This window comes from Hippopotamus amphibius, chromosome 4 (assembly GCF_030028045.1).
Source record: "Hippopotamus amphibius kiboko isolate mHipAmp2 chromosome 4, mHipAmp2.hap2, whole genome shotgun sequence".
Classification (NCBI taxonomy): Eukaryota; Metazoa; Chordata; class Mammalia; order Artiodactyla; family Hippopotamidae; genus Hippopotamus; species Hippopotamus amphibius.
In genome coordinates, this window is record NC_080189.1 from 46,999,294 (window position 1) to 47,018,347 (window position 19,054).

At 54.0% G+C, this 19,054-nt stretch overlaps 1 protein-coding gene across 3 annotated transcripts in view; it reads left to right on the forward strand.

Annotated features, from left to right (window-relative positions):
* The window catches only part of CRHR2 (corticotropin releasing hormone receptor 2), a 43,594-nt gene that overhangs the window by 13,849 nt on the left and 10,691 nt on the right, over positions 1-19,054 (forward strand). The window contains exons 1-5 of one of the 3 annotated variants that reach the window (XM_057731938.1): positions 2,122-2,224; positions 2,386-2,511; positions 16,171-16,256; positions 17,628-17,737; positions 18,105-18,222. In XM_057731938.1, coding sequence (XP_057587921.1) covers positions 2,122-2,224; positions 2,386-2,511; positions 16,171-16,256; positions 17,628-17,737; positions 18,105-18,222 — 543 coding nt within the window. Of the gene's footprint in view, positions 1-2,121; positions 2,225-2,385; positions 2,512-16,170; positions 16,257-17,627; positions 17,738-18,104; positions 18,223-19,054 lie in introns of those variants that run through there. The other 2 variants (XM_057731939.1, XM_057731937.1) reach the window with 2 other exon arrangements.

The window sequence follows — 19,054 nt, forward strand, 5'->3', positions numbered from 1 at the left end:
ATAGCTGCTTTTCCTGCACAGCAGCTCTGGTGATGAACAGGTTAATAACTTAGCTTGATCTCTCCTATTCCCCCTGTGCTGGGATCAGTGTGTGGAGCCCTCTTTTGTGCATGAATGAGACTAATCCCCAAAGAAGAAATGGGCTGATCCTGCCAGCCACTCTAGCCTGTGGGACAGGGCTCAGCCTGGGATTGGCAACGGGACTCTGCCTAGGGCTGGGGTTGGGACTCAACTGATCCTCGCCTGCTGCTGGCACTGGTTATTAGGGACGCTTAGGGACCTCTGCTTCTGCAGCTGCCCAAGCTGAGCCAAGGGCTCTGTCCATTCAAAAGGCAAAAGGCAGACCTGGATGGCTAGTCTGCACCTTGTACCTGCCAATCAGCTGGCCCTGGAGAGATTCCTGTGCTCAGCCCCGGTCTCGGTGCTCTCTGACTCTGCCTGGGCAGTGACAGCAGCATTAATATGGAGGCTGGTGAGACTGGAGCGCACAAAGGCAGCTCAGCCTGTCTCTTCCCCTCTCCCTGGTCAGAGCATGACGCTAGCTCAGGGTGGTCTCAGCCTTCTCTGGCAGCTTTGTTCCCAGTGGAGGATGGCAAGAAGGGATAGGTCTAGCTCCCCTGGGGCTTCCAGCCAAGCTGGGACTGGGTCCCAGCTCTCCCTGCCCTCTAAAGATAGAAACACACACACACACACATTCACACACATGTACACTCTTCCTCAGCCTTTGCATCTCGTAACTCAGAACCAGAGATCTCAGGGCCTCGAAGAACATTTCACTGATGGAGAAACGGCCCCAGAAGAGAGGGTGAGAATTGGGGTAAAATGCAGAGAGAGTAGAGGCAGGCCAGAATCCAGCCTGAGCTGGGGTGAACAACACCCCAGGCTCAGATCCCGCACTCGGCGGGCATGAGCACTGGGCCTGCCCTCCGCACCCAGAGTGGAGCCACAGGGAATGATGGAGCTGGCAGCCCTGAGGGGCCTGGGCAAATGGCAGATAAAAGTTTTTAGCTCCTGCACACTTGCTGCGGGGGCTGATGTCCCCTACACACACACACACACACACACACACACACACACACACGCACACACACACACACACACACACACACACTGCTGTGGTAACCAGTTTCAGGTGGCCCTGCCCAAGCCAACAGGAAGACAGGTGGTCACTTCTCACCTGATTCCTCTGAAACCCAGGACAGTAAGACCCAGGTGTTTGAAGTCCTCCAGAGAATTTCAGCCAGTTTCTCCCCTGGACTCTTCCATCTCATTAAATGGCAAGTCCACCCCCGCCCCCAGTCACCCAAGCGGGAGACCTGGCATTATCTCTGCCTCCGGACTCCTGCTGGAAGCCACCCACCCACTCCTCTCTCCAGTCCCTCCTCACCAGGGCTGGTTCTCTTCCGAAATCTCTCTCCATCCCAGCCGCTACGGCCTGGTCCAGGTCTGCACCCATTGAGGCGACTCGATCTCACTAGACTCTGCGGTGGCTCCCTTGCTTCCCTTGAAGCCCCTCAGCCCCTCCAATCCACTTCCTTCCCAGAGATCACGGGGACTTTTCTAGATCTGCACATGGACTCTCCACTCCCCCTGTCGCCCCTCCAGTGTCCTCACTAAAGGAGAAGAAACTCTGGCGGCGAGTCATCCAATCTTGGCTCCTCAGGCGGCGGGCGCGCTTTGCTGCCCCCTGCAACCCTCGGGCCTCGCTCCTCGGACGGGTCATTCCTTCACCCCAGGCCCGCACTCTCCATTCCCGCCGCCCTCCTCCGGACCTTGCCCGGGCCTGAGAAGGCGGACTCGGGGCAGGGCTGGTGGGCAGGGGGCGGGAGCCCGGGCCGGGTGAGAGGAGCCGCGCGGCCCCGCCCCCTGGTGCCGCCATTGGCCGCGACCGAGCGGGTGGACCCGCAGCTCCGTGCGCTCTGCAGCTCCTCTCGGCTAAGGTCCCGACTTAGCAGCTCCGGGCGGTCGGGCGCAGCGCCCGGAGCCCGTCCGGCAGATCGGGGCTGGGCGAACAGGACCAGGACCCTGCGCTCTCTCGGCCGCTCACTCTCGAACCCAGCCCCTGGCAGCCACGCCGGGCGCGCACTCACACTTCCTCTCGGCTCGCGGCTCCGGGGCGCGATGGACCCGGCACTGCTCCACAGCCTGATGGAGGCCAACTGCAGCCTGGAGCTGGCCGAAGAGCTGCTCTTGGACGGCTGGGGGCTGCCCCTGGACCCCGAGGGTAGGCGGGAGGCGAGCGGACCCGGGCGGCGCGGGCTCCTTCCCTGGCACGCCGGGTGCGCCCAGGGCCCCGCGCTCCAAGCGCCTCGCGCCCCGCGTCCTGCGGCGCCCCGCGCCCACAGCACCCCCTCTGAGCCCTGTTCCGCTCTCTCCCGTCGCCAGGTCCCTATTCCTACTGCAACACGACCTTGGACCAAATCGGGACGTGCTGGCCCCGGAGCGCGGCCGGAGCCCTGGTGGAGAGGCCGTGCCCCGAGTACTTCAACGGCGTCAAGTACAACACGACCCGTGAGTGTCCCCCGGACCCTCCGCCACGGGCTCAGCACCCGCCTCCCAGGAGGGTGGTTTAGGGCGTAGCAAGGGCTGCAGACCCAGCGTCGAAGACCTGAGGCCGCGGCACGGTCATACCGCCGGCGTTAAAGACGTAATATCGAGGGCGCTCCCTCTGCGCCTACCTCACCGTTGCTTCAGACCTCAGTAAGGCAGTGATTCGCCCACGATTCCCGTGCTCCATGCGCTGAGAGCCCAGAAACGGGAGAAGGAAAGCCTTCCTTCTGAGGACAAACCCCTCTCCCACATTATATACTCTGGGTACCCGAAGTTTCTCCATTAGGGCTTCTCTTTGTTTAGCAAATTTCTGCCCCCCACCTCCCGGGGCGGTGGGGAAGGGTGGGACGAAGAGGCTAAGTTCCCAACCCCCAGGGTGAGTGCGACGATCAGACTCCACTGTGGGGGAGGAGGAGGGCAGGAGGCAGGAAAGATGGGGTGAGCATTGTGTTGGGGGCATGCAAAGCGGAGCTGTTTCTGGGCCAGAGTGTGGAGTGTAGCCTCTTCCCTACCCGGATGTCCCCAGACTGGCCCTCTGGGCTGGGAGTCAGGGGCGGTGGTCAGCATGACTCCTGCTACCAGGTAATGCGTGGTGTCTGAATCAGGGCCACCCCCACCTCCCTGGGAGAACAGCCTGTGCCCTTCTTCCTCCTGGCAAATCACTGGCTGGCTTGACACTGGGGAGAACAGAGGCAGAGGCTGCTGGAGTCACACAGCATCCAGGTGGGGTTGTTCCGTATAGGCTGTGGGAGGGGAGGTGGTGCCTGAGTCTATATCCTGTGGAAGGTCTGATGGGAGCCAAGTGGGGGTGTCTAGTGAGGCTGTGGGACGCAGTGTCACCAGCCCACCCTGAATGGCCACTCACATCTCCAGCCCCACCCCACCAGCAAAGAGCCTTCTGAGACCTGGGCAGGAGTGGAGGGCCTCTGTTTGTCTGAAGCCCCTCATCCTGGAAACATCATAGCAACCTCTCTCTGAATATGTGTCTGTATAGTGGCACAGTTCCCCCATCACCTTGCATACTTACACACATGCCTGTCCAAACTCAAGCCTTCACCCAGAGAGATGGTTAGAGGTCTAGATCGCAGCACCTACATCTGATGCTAAGCGGCACTCCCCTGTCTGTACCAGCGGAGGGCTCTCATGGACCCAGAGAGCAGCTGTGCTCGAAGGAGTCCAAAGGCAGTGGTGCTTCTAATGGAAGGGAGTGGGAGAGGTAGTGGGGCTGCTGAGGAAGATTTCTGCGTCATCGGACCATACTTCCTGTCCATGATTAAAACAGACCCCCCTGGGAGGAGATGAGGTCCCTGATCCAGGAGATGCGCAAGCAGAAGGAATGGCTTCCACGCTGCACCCCAGTCCTGAGATTATAAAACTGTATTTTTAGGATCTTGTGAGCTGTGTGGGTTGGGGCAGTGGAGATCAGGGTCCCTGACCCAGTCTGAGCGCGGAGACGAAGGGCTAAGTGAGGTGATGCAGCCCCTCCACCGCACAGCCTGTGGACCGGAGGCAGCTCTGCTCTGGTTCCTACCCCAGCCTGGGCTGTCCTCTCTCTCCCCAACCAGCCTGGAGCCCCCAAGGACAGGGCCTGGGTCTCTTCTCCATGGCCAAGCTGAGCACCGTATTCAAACGGTTTATGAAACAGCTACTCTGTGCCAGCCACTGCGCTGGCATTGAGGCCATCACTCACAAGTGCAGCAGACAGAAGTGATACAGAGTGATAAATGCCCTGATTGGGGAGTGCAAGGGGGCTATGGGATGAGGAAGAAGGGGAGAGGGGAGGCGGGGAAGACTTCCCAAAGGAGGTACCGCAGCACATACCAGACCATTCACATCACATCAGATGAGAAGTTGAAAAAGGTCAGGGTGCCACCGACATTGACAAATGTAGTGCCAATTAGCCCCTGGTACTAATGAACAATTTTCTTCATTTGGACCAAAGTACTGCCCGCACTCTGACTGCTGGCGAATGGGAGAAACATGTGGGGCAGGAGCAGCGTTGCCGTTAACCAGCGCAACAGCTGAGGTGGGAAAAGCCGAGGCCGCAAATGGCGATGGCGATGGGGCGGTTGATTTCTCTCCTCCCCTGCCTCCTGGCCACCGCTTCCTCCTGCTCTGTTTGCCTTTTCAGTGGGATCTTTCCTGGAGAAAGAAAAACACGGGGAGGGGAAAAGCTCCTATGAGAAGACTGGGGGAAGAGGAGGAAGGGTCGTGGCTCCTCTTCCGGCCCAATTTTGTTATGCCCCAGCCAGACCCCTGCTGAAGCCTCATTCTTTAGAGGGCGGGCATTGCCCGCATGCGACAGCAGCGTAGGCGTTAGTCCTCATGCACTTTTGCCCACTCAGCCGAGCACAGAGAATCGGCTACAAAGCTACCAAGTGTGGATCATAGTCCAGGTGCCAGCTACCACTGAGAGCTTTGCATACATAATCCCATCACCCCAACCTCCCTACGGCCCCCTGGGATATGCAATGCTCTTATGCCCATATTGCAGATGAGAAAACTGAGGCTCAGAGACATGAAGTCACTTTTCAAGGTTATAATCAGCTCCCTCAGCCCTCACTCTTAACCACTGGGCAGCATTGCATCCATGAGAGACAGTTTGTGAGAAGAGCTTAGAGGGACAGGAAAAAGACTCATGCCTTCACCCTGGAGGATCAAGGAGGGCTTAGCTTCTGAGCTGGACTTCTGGGGACAGGTGGGATTTTAGTAGGTGAAAGTATAGTAGTTCTGGGGAAAAGATGGGACCCTGCTTTCTGCCTCAGGACTGGCCAGTGTTCTATGGAGCACAGGTAGTAGGAGAAAGAAGCAGATGAGACCAGGTGGGTGGATGTTGGTCAGATGACACAGGGTATTGCAGAGGACTTCACCTTTGGTGCAGGAGGGAGCCTGCGGGAGTTTGTGAGTGGAGGAGTCCAGCTTTGGGGCACAGAGTCTCTGGAGGCAAGAGAAGGGGTTAGGAGGCTACTGTAATTGACCCAGGTCAAGTGGAGGCTGCCAGAGCAGGGGAGGGCATGGATGCATTTGTAACTGACAAGACTGGGGTGAGACTGGGAAGAGGGAGGAGTCAGAGACCATACCAAGAAAATGCTGAGCACAGTAGAGGATGTATGGACTCTGAGGAGCTGGAGGGACATCTCAGTGAAGATGTGGAGAACACAACTGGCTGGATGAGGAAGCCCAGGCAAGCACCTTGGGCTGGCGACCAGGTATTTGGAGTTCTTGTGTGCTTAGCTAAGAGCTACAGGTAGCAAGCTTGGGAGGTCTGGTCAGAGCCTTCTTATTCTCACCCAGAGACTATTTCCAGATGTAGCAACAGCCAAGGGAAGGGAAGAGACTTGTTCAAGGCCACATATGCTAGTCCTTGCCAGAACCAAGTTAAGTGTCCACATGTCCGAGTCCCCTCCAGTGTTTTCCCCACCCCCCACACTGCCGCTTCAGTGGCCCAGACTCTGTGTCTATACTGTTGTTTGACCTGTGTTAACTCATGAATCTTTACACTCATCCAATGACAGAGACATAGTATTATCCTCATGTTACACATGGGGAAACTGGGGCACAGAGAAGTTAAATGACTTTCCCAAAGTCACACAGCTTATAACAGAACAAGGATTCTAACTAAGGCTCTGCTGCCCCTGAGAAAGCAACTCTGATGGGTTAAACAGAGAAAAGGATTTGTTGAAAGGCTATCAGGGAGTTTATGGAATTACTGGATGGGATGGAGAAATAGATATGGGGTCCGCAGCCAAGGACTCAGCGCAGAGCTGGCCCTGAGTGGGCCCTGACAATGCCACAAGCCCTGGCCATGAGATGGGCAACAGCCCTGCTTTGGGTTCTTAAGCTTCCTGCAGTGGTCCCCAGGAAGCCTTCTGCCCATCTCCATTTTGTGGGCCCCCAGCTCACTGATTTCCTCGGGGCCAGTGCATCTGATGAGGTGGGAGGAGTGTGGAGCTTTGGGTCCCACACTCCAGCTCTGGCTACAAGGGGGCCTAGAAGGTGAGGGCCTGGCATTTCAGCTCTATGGCAGGAGGTGTTCTCTGCCTCCCGCAGGTTTCCCTGAGCCTATAGGGAAGCAGGTTCAAATTCTAGGCCACCCGAAACCATCATAATGTCCATACACATTAGAACCTGGGGCAAGTCCCACCCGCTTCCCGGGCCTCCGTCTCCCTGTCTGTAGGGAGAAGGGAAGTGGATTAGCACAGCAGTGGTTTGGCCGGAGGTGGGCACTGTATTCCATTTTCCTCCCACCTCTCACCTGTGTTCAACTCCTGTGCCCGTATCTGTGTATGTCTCTCTCTGTGTTGCTCTCTTTGTCTCTGTGACTCTGTTTCTATTTCTATGTGCGGTTCTGTCTCCATCTCTGGGTATATTTTCTCTGTCTCTTTCTGTATGTATGTCTCTGTGTATTTCTCAGTCTCTCACTTGTTTTCAGTCTTTGTGGTTCTCCCTCCCTTCCTCCCTCCCTCCCTCCATCTTCCCTCTCTAGCTCCCTTCCTTCCTCTCTCTCTCCCTACCCCTCTCTCCATCCCCTCTCCCTCCCTTTCAACTAAACCTCTGTCTCTCCCTCCTCCCATCCCTCCTTCTATCTGCCCTACTCTGGCACTTCCTTTTGCCTGTCCCTGTGGTCCTCATAGCTGCAAAGGAGGGTCTTGCAGCCTCGGGGACAGGGTCATTTTTCTCCTGTGGAATCACTAAGCCCAGCCCGCCTCAGCCTTGGCTCCTTGACCTCAGGCTCCCACCATGTCCTGTTGAGAATGGAGGCCCATCAGTACTGAGGGACCTGCCAGGACAGGGGAAGAGACACTCCACCTAACCAGACCTCATAGGGAGGACTAGGAGGTCTCCACTTCTCAGAATCCCAGTCTAGAGACATTCTGAGGCCCTAGTTGTGTTAAAATGGAAACACATAAACTAGGCGGTCTCCAGCCACAGGGGTCTTCCCATTGGGTGCCTGCTTGCGCTCAGGAGCCAGGGGTGATGAGAAAGGCCAAGCCCTGTCCTCTGACAGCCCCAGGCTGCTTAAAGACCAAGTTCACACAAATCAACCATCAGGGATTGGAAAGATGGCTTGGTGGGCACTGGAACATTACTGGAAGGCTTCCTGGAGGCGGTGTGAGTGGTTCTTGGCGGTCTTGAAGCAGTGGGGACATTATATTTGTTGAGGACAGGCCTGGTGCTGGAGTGGAGCCCCAAGAGGGTGCCCCAGGTAGATGGTACTCTGGGTTGAGGAATAGAAGCTCTAACTCCAGGAACTCAGGTCTGCATTCCCAGTCCCCAGTGAGACCCAATCGCACCCTCACCCATGGACCAAGGGTCAACAGTCACCCTGTGTGTAAGAACTGTCCCCTGCTGGGAGAGAGGGAAAGTAGGACAGGTATGACCATCACTGAGGGTTTGGTTGAGGGAAGGAGGAGGAGAGAGAGACAGAGCAGATAACACGGCCATCCAGGTACGTGAGAACTTCCCAGCTGTGGGGCCTTCTGTGCAGAGTCCAGCCCTCCCCTCCCTTGCTGCTTAAGGCTTGGAAATGACTGGCCCAGAGAGGAAAAGACACTTACCCAGGGTCCCACAGAAAGCCAGGGCCCTGAAAAGCCTCTGCTGGCTCTGGGAGCTTTTGGCCCACACTCTAGCATCTTTCCACCTCTGCATCCACTGGGCCTGGACAGCTAAGAAGTGTAACAGTGGAGTCTCCACTGTCCCTCTGCCCAAGGACCCTTCATCTCAGGGAAGACCCAAGATACAGCCGCCCGCGACTTTCCCTCACCGCTTCCCCAGGAATCCTCCACTTAGTAACCCTTTCCCTGCCCAAGCTCACCTTTTATTGGGTTTGTGAGTATGTTGCCCTTTCTCCACTAGCAACAAGCTCTTCAAAGAGGCATAAGACCTGAGCCAGCCTTCCAGGGGCCTCCTGTTTTAAAGAGAGAGACAGATTCTTTTTTTTTTAAAGCTCTTTATTGGAATATAGTTGCATTACACACTTGTACCAGTTTTTGAGGTACACCAAAGTCTATCAGCTGTGAGACAGATTCTTAAAGAGAGCTTTTAGATATTTGCTCTTAAGTGAAATAGCACAGCCAAGGCTGTAGGAGTACATGGGAGGAGGCTGAGTCCAAAAAAGAGGGGGAAGCAAGTTGGGAAGACTTCATGGAGGAAGTACTATGGAGCAGGGCCTTGAAAAATAGGGCCAGAGATGTGTCAGGTGGAAGGGAGAGCGGGAACAGAGATGGAGAGGGAACAGGCCCAGATCACGGAGGCCTTGAATGCCAGGGCACGGGCCTCAGTTCTGCGAGCGTCAGAGCCCCAGGGGCTCGTCCACAGCGTCTTGATGCTCAGGGTGTACCACCTAAATCAGAGTCCAGGTTGACGGAGAACTTTAACCTCACCCTTGCCCTCCCCTCCCTCCTGTTCTTAAGTCAGAGGCTGCAGCACCCTTCCCTGCCCACTCCCCCCACACCCTGGCAAGCCCAGCAGGGTCTGGAAGCCTCACAGCAAATTGCCACCCCCAGTGACTCTCAGGGACCACCCCACAGGACCCCAAATGCAGTTCACTCCCCTCAAACCAGGTACGCCAGAGTCTGGCCAGTGCCTGCAGGGGTGGGGCTGGGGGCCAGGAATAGCGGGAGGAACCCAGACCCAGCTTCAGGAGAGCTCACCTAAGTCCTGGCTGTGCTGTGATTCACGGAGTGACAGGCAGGTCCACCCCATCTAAGTCTCAATTTCCTTATCTGTATGCAGGACACAGAAAACAGACTGACCTCCTGGGGCCCTGTCACAACTAGGAGATGATGCTGCCTGGGGCTCCCCGCGCACAGCTCACCTGTGGTCAGCAAGGGGAGTAGAGTGTGGCCTAGGGTCCGGAAGGAGGAGCCGTCGTATCTCTGGGATCGATTGGGTCCCTGAGGGTCCCACTCACACTAAGCATGGTTGTCCTCCTTCTGGGGTGGTGTGGCCTCCTGTTGTCCCTGAGAGGCACCAAACTGTGTGGTTTGTGGATGGTGTCTTGGGAAGGGGCAGTCTCTATGCTAAGAGGGTCTGATCCCCAAAGGCCTCTGGAGATAAGCAGCCCCTTGGCCCCCAGGAACCCCTGTGTTAACAGGAGGACATAGTTCACTGCCAACCAGAGATGTCTTCACTGCCTGCCTCCACCCGCCCCCACCATCACTTCACAGAAATAATGGTTGGGAGCCAGTTCTAATTCTGTTTGTCTAACCTTTGGGCAGTTTTTCTTCCTCTTTGGGTCTTGGTTTCTCTGTACGAGGTGGGCAGTGAGCGGGATGAGTTCTCACGGCCCCCTTCCCCTGACATCCTCCTCTCTACAGCAGCATCTGCCTCAGGGGTGCTTCTCCCTGCCTTCCTCCGCTGGCCGGCGTCATGGCGACGAGCTGGTTGAGCGTTGCTAGGGATGACTGAAAGGAGGGGACCCTGCACGACAGCAGCCGGGGCAGGGGTAGGCACCTCCTCCCACTTGCCCCTTCCCTGGAGAGGCCAGTGATCTCACACAATGAGCTGGATTCCACTCACACCTCTTCCCTTTTCCATGTGCCCAGTGTGGTCGCCATTAATCTGCTTGTGCCTCCCTGACTCAGTTTCCCCACTGTCTGCTGTAAGTGTGGACGTTTACCCCTGCCATATCTACTTAAGGATGGAAGGGCATCATGGGTGAAAAGCCCTTTGGAAATAGAGAGCTGAGGGTTTGGGGAGGTCCAGAATGGACAATGAGGTCTGGAGAGCTGTGTCCACACAGCACTGAAGAAATGGGCAAGAAGATCCCTCCTCTCATCCCAGATGGCACGAGCAGATGGCCCTGAGGAGGTCCTTCCCAACCTGATGACTGGGTTGGTGATGGCAGATTCCCAATCTCTCAACTCAGCAGGATGGTCCCGAGCTTGGGTGAGCATTACCAGCTGCCCCAACCTCTACCGCCACCAACGTGCTGTGATCAGATCAAGACAGGAAATGTTCAAGCTTAACTCAGGCACATTGCTTAGGAAGCTCAGGGAAACTATGCTGTTGACACCATGACTGTGCCATGTTTCCCCAAAAGGTCTCTTAACTGGAGGTGAAAAGCAATTTGTCATGCCCACAGTATCACTGCCTAGTCCAGGCTGTAGAGATTTTTCCCACAAAAGATAAGAAAAGGGACCCAGGGTGAAGGTCAGAGATTTCCCAGCAAGGTCCCAAGTCAGACAGGAAGGAGATAGCTAGGTCTGGAGTAGTCCAACTGCAGGGAAAACCAGTAAGGGGACTGAGGGGGGCATATCTGGCCCTTCAGGCATTTTCTGCTCTGGGGGTTAAGACACTAAGTGGCTAGGACACTGCAGAGGTGGCACAACTGACTACATTTTTTTAGAACACAGGGTAGCAAGGAGAGCCTCTCCCTTCCAGAAACACTTGACTCCAGGATCTCCCATGAGAAAGTGTGTCCTAGGGGAGAGACATCCAGTTCTGCCTCTTCATTGCTGGTGACCCTGGACATACCTCCTTTTCTGAGCCTCTTTAGACCAAATGAGGGAGAAGTTGCTTCCCCCTCTTAAATTCCCAAGGAGATGCCTGCTGACTCAGTTCTCAATTTACTTTCTTGCCTTGAGTCTAGAGGATGCTGACTACAGGTTTGCTATTTCAGATGGACACCCCTAGCCCACAAGGGGTTGGACTTACAGTGTCAACAGTCTGGCAGCAGGGCTCAGCCTGCTTGTGACATGAGTGTGAGACTCAAGATGCCTCCTGCATGTGGGACTGTTCTGCATTTGCCATGCAGCTTGGCAGAGCCTGGGTATCCGAGGTGACAGACTGTCCTCTTGGCCTTCTCCAAGCCTCTCATTCTCAGTTGGAGTTCCCTGATAACCTAGACAACAGCACCACCTCGGTCCATCCTGAGCCTCTGTGGGTGCAGCTCTGTGTAGCCCTTAAGAAAGGGCCAGAGGCGACCCAAGCCTTACCACCCCTACTCCTTGGCTAGCTGGGAAAGCATAACCCCTTTACAGAAATCAGTGAGAGAAAAATACTGACCCAGCATGAGCTAAGAGAAGTAAGCAGCTGACCAGCGGCTGGAGCAGTCGTGGAAGCACTTGGAGGGACTAGGACTGAAGCTGGGCATTGAAGAGGGTCATGAATTAGCTTGACCTTCTTGGGCTCTGCCCAGGGCTGTGGGCTGAATGGGCAGAGGCAGGAGGACTAGGTCTTAGGAGCTCTCCAAGGTCCCCCACATGCATTCGTGGTGGGAAGAGGGGCGTGGTAGCATTCTGCTGTCCGTGGTACTGAAAGTCCTGCACAGAGACCTCATTTCTTCACTAAATATTGCTTCTGGCCCTTCACATCTCCCTGTCAGCACCTTCCCACCCTCACTTCTTGTCACTTTCTTTCCTGACAGCCAGTGGCCACATTTCCGCCCCTCCACCACAGTCCCACTCATGCCCATGCCCAACCTGTCTCTTGCACTCTCTTCCCCATAACTACCACCAAAAAATGGTCCCTCATGGTCCCCATCTCTCGTACATTGCCAGTTCAACTATTGGAGATAGAAGTGCCAACCTTGGGAGTACTTAAAACTGATGTATGGATGTCTGAGTTTGTCACACTTGCTTGAGGGTACTATTGGCATTTAGCAGATTGAAAAGTCCCACAACAACAAATACTTGACCCACCTGAGATGCCAATAGCATCACTGAGAAGCAGTTTACTTTTTTTGAGTGGGGGAAATGAGACCAAGAGGGATGGGACTTAGCCAAGGTCACTTAATCAGCCAGAGACAAAACTACAGCTAGAATTTAGGCTTCTGTCTTCTCCCAGCCAGGCTCCTGGACTGTTCAGGTGACTGTCCAAACCAGAAACTCTTATCAAAGTGCCAACATCTGAAAGGGAGAGAGCACATTGTAATGGAGGCTTTCAATAGGCCAGGGCCACTCTGGGAGCAGAGTCCTAGCATGCTACAGGGGATAGAATCCAGGCTTCCCAGATCACACAGCCCTGGAAGAAAAGACCTTGCCTGGATTATCTAGACTCTAATGCCCCTGGCAGACTACACTGCACACCATTGGCATCGATCTTCAGCAGAGGCACCTGTGTTGCTGTGGTAACAGGCACCCACCTCACTGCATCCCTCCCCACAATTCTGGCCTGACCACCTGCCCTCAGACTCTCTGTGCCCGTCTTCCTGTGGTTCCCAGTGGGGGGACTCTTCCTGTCTTACTTTCTCCTGTCCAAGGCTGTGTCTGAGGGCTCAGTGGCCTCATTAGCCAGCTCCCCCAAAGTGCTGAGAACATCTGTCTTCCAGTCCCCTGGTACCCAGAGTCTATAGCCAGAGCCTCATTCCCAGCCATGGCTGGGCCCCCACAGGGAAGCCCCCTCCCACCATTACATCCCACATCTCAGACCCAGCTTTCCAAGGTTTCAGCAGACCTGAGTCAACTTGATTTAGCCCAAGTGTACCTGATGGTTGACTCCTGAGATCTGTTGACTCCAACATGGTTTCTTCTTGCTTGTCTGCCCCCAGGGAGCTCAAGTTCAAAAGCAAAGAAAAGAAGGATCACTCTAAAGAGATGAGACCTATAATGAATTATGGGAAGTGCTCTAAAAGAGATATTTCTTTTTCAAACTGTGTTGTACAATAGTGGATTGTGAAGTAAATTTAGTGGGTTGTGATTAGCACTTGTATTTAAAATAAATATAATTCATTAGAAAGGAATGGAAAGAAAAATATTATAGCTGTGATCAAGACAAATTTTGCTTTGTGAAACTGGAGTCAGTCGTGTGGGTGGATGTGTGTGTGTGTGTGTATGTGTACTGGACTCTGATATGAAATGGATGTGTTGCTGTAGTTCAAGGGCAATAGAGTGTGAAGGCCTATGTTTCAAGAGATGGGAAGACATAGAGAAGGTGTTTATAGGGAAAAAGAAGAGGTCACTTAGTACCTTGGAAGCTGAGGAAGCCTCCAGGAGGAGGTTGCATTAGAGCTGGGGGTTAGAAGATAGGTAGGAGTTAATGAGTAGTGGGTGAGAGTGTCTCAAGGGGTGGGGCAGTATGGAGCTCCGTGTGTGCCAGGCCTGCTGGTGCAAATGTCAGCTGTTATGTGGAGCAGTGAGATGGGTCAGGAAAGTTCAGCTGGGGCCTGAGTGTCAATGGCCTTGAATAGCACACCAAGAAATTTGGTCTTTATTCTCAAGAGCAATAAAAAGCTGCAGATGGCTTTTAATCAGAAACCAACATAATCACTCTGGCAGTGGGGGTAAAGGATAGAGAGTCAGGGAGGGGGGCAAGAGACGAAGCAGGGAGGCAAGATAGGAGGCCATCGTGCCAGTGCAGGCACGATGACTAGAGAGAGGGGTGGAGGGCTGGGCAGGAGAGGAGTGGACTCCGGGAAAAGAAAGAGGAGACAGAATCCACAGAGCTTGGTACCTCAGGGGCATTGATGTAAGGGACCAGAAAGGTCTCAGGTCTGTAGCATCTCGATCCTGACCCCTCCCCCACCCACAAGCCCACCCCATGGTCAGTACCACCCCAAGATATCATATTTGGAAAATGAGTATTCTGAGGTCTTGTCCTCAGGCAGCCCCATACTGATCAGAGACACCAGACTCACCCACCTGAACAACTCAAGCCAGGTCATGTACCAGGGCTAGAGTGTGGGGCTCAGGCTCTCAGGACTGAGGGGGATGGGCGTGTTGGGAGGCTCAGGAGAAAGAGACCCATGAGATGGAAGCAATCAAAGAGGCCTTCCTGAAGGAAGGAGCTTAGCACTGAACTTCAGGAAAGCTGGATGACATCTAGGAACACATCCACAGAAGATAAATCTTTCTGCCCTTTGAACCATAGCCAGGAGCAGCATCTGTCTCACCTCACATAGGCCTGTTGAAAGGGACTGTAAACCCCCATCAGGGAGGGACTATTCATTTTACAAAAGCACCCACCCTCCCAAAGTGCCTTTATGTTGGTCCTTTTGGCTTCACCCCATACTCTGTCCTTTCGTTCAGTAACATCACTGACCCTAAGCATCAAATTCTCTTAACGTAAATACAACATTTCCGTAGTAAAACAACCCTGTAGGGAGAAAAACCCCAACTGGCGGGATTGCGTGCCATGATCAGGGATAAGGAGCTGGTGTCTGGCATTGGGGCCAGAGTCAGTGTCAGACCAGCATTGGCCTAACTGACTCAAACTTGGGCCAGGGACCTGCCAGAGGCCGACAGATGACAGGCCAGGAGGCAGGAATAGGCCGGTAACAACCCCGAAGTTGAAAAATCTATGAGCTCAGAGCACCAAATTAAAAAACAATTAGGCTAATAGAATCTCCCCCATTGTTTCTGCTCTTCAGCAAGTGTTCCTTCATAATTCCATTGCTTTTAACTCACTGTTAGCTCAGCGGAAGTGGATTTTTAAACTAACTTAATTATTTCAGAACTCACTGCTTCCAAAAACAATCTAAGGTTCCCCCTCCAGCTCTGTGACTCTGTGCTCTATGAGCTATTCATTTTAATTAGCTTAATATTGTGATTCTAACGTAAGCCCAAGAGAAAAATCCACAAACAACTGCCCATTAGCCAGAGAGCAGAACCCTGGTACAGATTATCCCCAAACAATAGATCATTTAGAATTTGTAGGTAAGTGGGGGAGGTAAGGTACATAAAACAGTGAAATGCAAAGCAGAGGCCAGCAGAGGGCTTTGGAGTTATCACATGTGAGGAGTTTCTCCTGGTTGAAGGTGATGGTGGGCTACCTGGAGAGGGTGGCTTAGGCGCTAGATCTTGACAGTCAAGCTAGGATTTAAAGAAAATATGAGCATTCCTTGAACTTCATACACCCCGCTTCAATACTTCTGTACATCAGACACTGATGCTCTGAAATATCTTTTCCCACATCATATTTCAACTTTAACACAGAGAGAGATTCTCATTTAGAGATCACATGGTGGTCTCCCAGGAAGCTGCAGCTCAAGGTCAGCAGCACACTCCTGTTTCCCCAAATTGCCATCACTCCCGTACCACTACTCAGTAGCCTAGGGGTTAGGAACATAAACCCTGAAGCCAGACCTTCTGGGTTTGAGTCTTCTTATCTTTGTATCGTTGGCAAGCTGCTTGATCTCCCTGTGCCTCAGTTTTCTCATCTGTAAAATGGGTTAATCTTAGTACCCGCTCTATGGGGTTGCATGAGGATTGAATGCACAAGTGTAAACAAAGCAGTTAGAAGAGGACCTGGTACGGGGCAGACACCTGCTGTGTAAATAGTGACTATGGTGAAGATGGAAGTGCTGATACTGGTGGGAAAAGTATGGATCTCATGAGCATAAAATGATTGCAGTTAGGATGGAAACTCTTTGGCTGAAAGCAGTGAATCTTCAGCCACATCCCAGGGCTCACAGTGGGTTCAGTTTCAAACAAAATTAAAGGAAATGTACAAAATGCTAGTCAAAAATTGTATCAGAAATGGGTTTTATCATGCCTTTTAGCTACTGTGGGTAGTAAGCCTATTGTGCACTTTTCACATTAATGTCTTTCACATGAACATTCACACGTGTTTCCCAGCCTAGAGGAGCTGAACATAGGGACCTTATCCTGTGGGTACCAGGGAGCCAGGAGTATTCTTGAGGAGGGGAGTGACCTGCCTTTTGGTGTTGGCATCTTGTAGGGAATGCCTACCGAGAGTGCTTGGAGAATGGGACCTGGGCCTCACGGATCAACTACTCACAGTGTGAGCCCATTTTGGATGATAAGGTGAGTGGCCCCTGCCTGCTGCACCCTGGGCCTTGTATAGGTAGTAGGACTCAGGTTGAGCACAGAGGATCCCAAGGGTGACAGAACCAGTCCTTGTGTCACCCACCCACCCCCTTTTGCACCTCTTGCCCCCACCCTTATGTCCTGCCCTGTGCTCAGTGACGTTGTGGTGGGGTAGAGAAGGCGATGTGGAGCTGGACCTTCGGGAGAGCTTGGCTGGTGAAGGACACAAGCAAGTTGGCACATGACACAAGCAGGGAGTGACCGTGTAACCAGTGCCCCAACATCTAACAGGCTGTGTGGATTCCTTCCTCCTCTGGACCTCAGTTTCCCCATCTGGCATTCTGATTCGATGACTCCACATGGAAACAAGTGCAACCCCCAGAAGGACAGTTCCCACAGAAAGCGGGGTCCCACCAGCCCCCCTTGCTCTGGAGCTGGATTTCGTGTTTTCTACAGTGCCAGCCTCCTCCCCCTTGAAGTTTCGCCTCCTGCCTGACCCCAAATGATACATCCTACCTCCATCCCTCTCCTCATTCCCCCATGACAGCTCCCAGTGGGGCTGGAACTTTTCCCCAAAAGAAGTCCAAGTTCAGAGGAAAAACATTTGTCTACCCTGAGGAAGTGATTCTACAAAATGTGAGCCAAAGGGGGTCTGCAGTGAGGGCCACACGAGTGGCAAGCAGGATGGGTCGTAAAGGAGAGAAACGGTCCCCTCCAGCCCCTTGCTCTCACCTCTCCATCTCACAGCCCCCTGAGCAGTGGCGAACCAAAGTCGGGGTGGGGTCGGGGATAGTCTGCCTGGCAGGAGGAAGCGTTTATCATTGCCTCTGTTTAGAATTGTCAGCAAGTGGTGATAATAAAAAACGGACTGACTTTTATTTGGTTTTAATATGGTTCTTAAAATCTCTACAGACAAGGTACCCCCTCATTGCTGCACCCAAGGCAGACTGATCCCAAGGCACCCCCAGACCTGCCATAGGTTGCTGCTTCTGAGATAGGAGGGCAGGTTGGCTCCATTGTACAGATGTCAAAACCGAGTCCCAGAGCTATAAATCAATGCACCCTCAATCACACAGCCCATTAGGGTGTGAGCTGAGATAAAACACGGGTGTAGCAACTCCCATTCCAATACATTGTGTTCAAATCTGCCCCCAAATTGCATGTGAGAACGCCTGACCATAGGCATTTATACCAAGAGCCACGCAGGGCTGACAGGAGAGAGCCCTGGGAGCCAGGCGTGGGATGACACTTGGAGCCCCTTCTGCCCCCAAGGTCAGGACGCACAGGCTGGGAACCGCTAGAGTGCCCTGCCCCACCCTCCACGTGCCCCAGGCCTCCATCTGCCCGCATGTCTGTCTGTCTGTCCAGCAGAGAAAGTATGACCTGCACTATCACGTCGCACTCATTGTCAACTACCTGGGCCACTGCGTGTCTATGGCAGCCCTCGTGGCTGCCTTCCTGCTTTTCCTGGCCCTGCGGTGAGTCCACCCCACCCCTGCTTTTTCTCTGCCCTCCTCCCACAGCACCGCCTTCACCTCTCCCAGACGTTCTCACCTTGCTCCGGAGGCCCTGGAGCCAGTGGACAACAGGGGCTCGGGGAGGTGCCCAGGCACTGACCGCTGGTGGGCATGCAGGATGCAAAAGGGAGCTGGCTCAGGGAGACCCAACCGTGGTCACCACGAGTGGCAATTTGGATCGGTGCAGCCCTGCCTCGGGAGGAGGGGTGGCAGGGGCCGCAGGCCAGGGGGACCCATGACCCCAGCTGACCCTTGACCCCTGCCCTAACCAAGCTCTGAGCCCGGGTGCAGCCTGTCCGGGCTGACCCCTGACCTGGGCCTCCCACAGGAGTGTCCGCTGTCTGCGGAACGTGATTCACTGGAACTTCGTCACCACCTTCATCCTGCGAAACGTCATGTGGTTCCTGCTGCAGCTCATCGACCATGAAGTGCATGAGAGCAACGAGGTCTCTGGGTGGAGGTTTGGGGCTGGACCTGGGGGGCTCTGGGGGCCCCCATCTCTCCTGGCCAGTCCTCACATGCAGGCCCGGATCTGAGCTCACCTCCACCCAATCATTGTTCCTCCACAGCTGGGGTGTTGGGAATGGGGCTCCAGGCCGGGGTCTTGGGAGTAGCACAAACCCAACACTGGACTTTGGTTTGTCCTGTTCCACTCCCCATCTTGTACATTCAGCACCTCCCAAAGATCGCTTAGAGGAAAGGAGGCTGAAATTAACCTCTATTGAGCTTTAGATCACTTAATTCCAATGAGATACCTATAGGGATTTTCCTCCCATTATACAGACATGGAAACTGAGGCTCAGGGAGGTTAAATGACACCATAATGATGCCCCTACATCTGGGCCACCAGGGTCTTGATCAGGCCAGCACGCTAGCTGCCCTCCCTGGATTTGTGTCAACCGCTGTTGTACTGTGTCCAAGTTGTAAAACCAGAGCCTAGAATGGGGCCATGTACAGAGCTCTTTGGCACACCATTAGAGACTGCTCAATATATTGCCTTTGGATGACTAGACCTGAGCACACACCCAGCCTGGTTTGACCCTTTAACTTGGCTCCAGGTTGAACCCTGCCTCAGCACCAACAGAATTCAGTCAGTTTGAGGTGCCCTGCAGCCCAGTGTTGGCTTGTACTGACAAGGCATTGTTAACTTGGAGAAAAAGCAGGATTGGGAGGAGGGGATCTTTCGAATTCGACCACAGCAGGACTGTCTCAGAATAGAAGAGACAGAGGGCCACGTGGGGTCCAAGATCAGGGCTGGAATCACGGAGGAAAGCCACG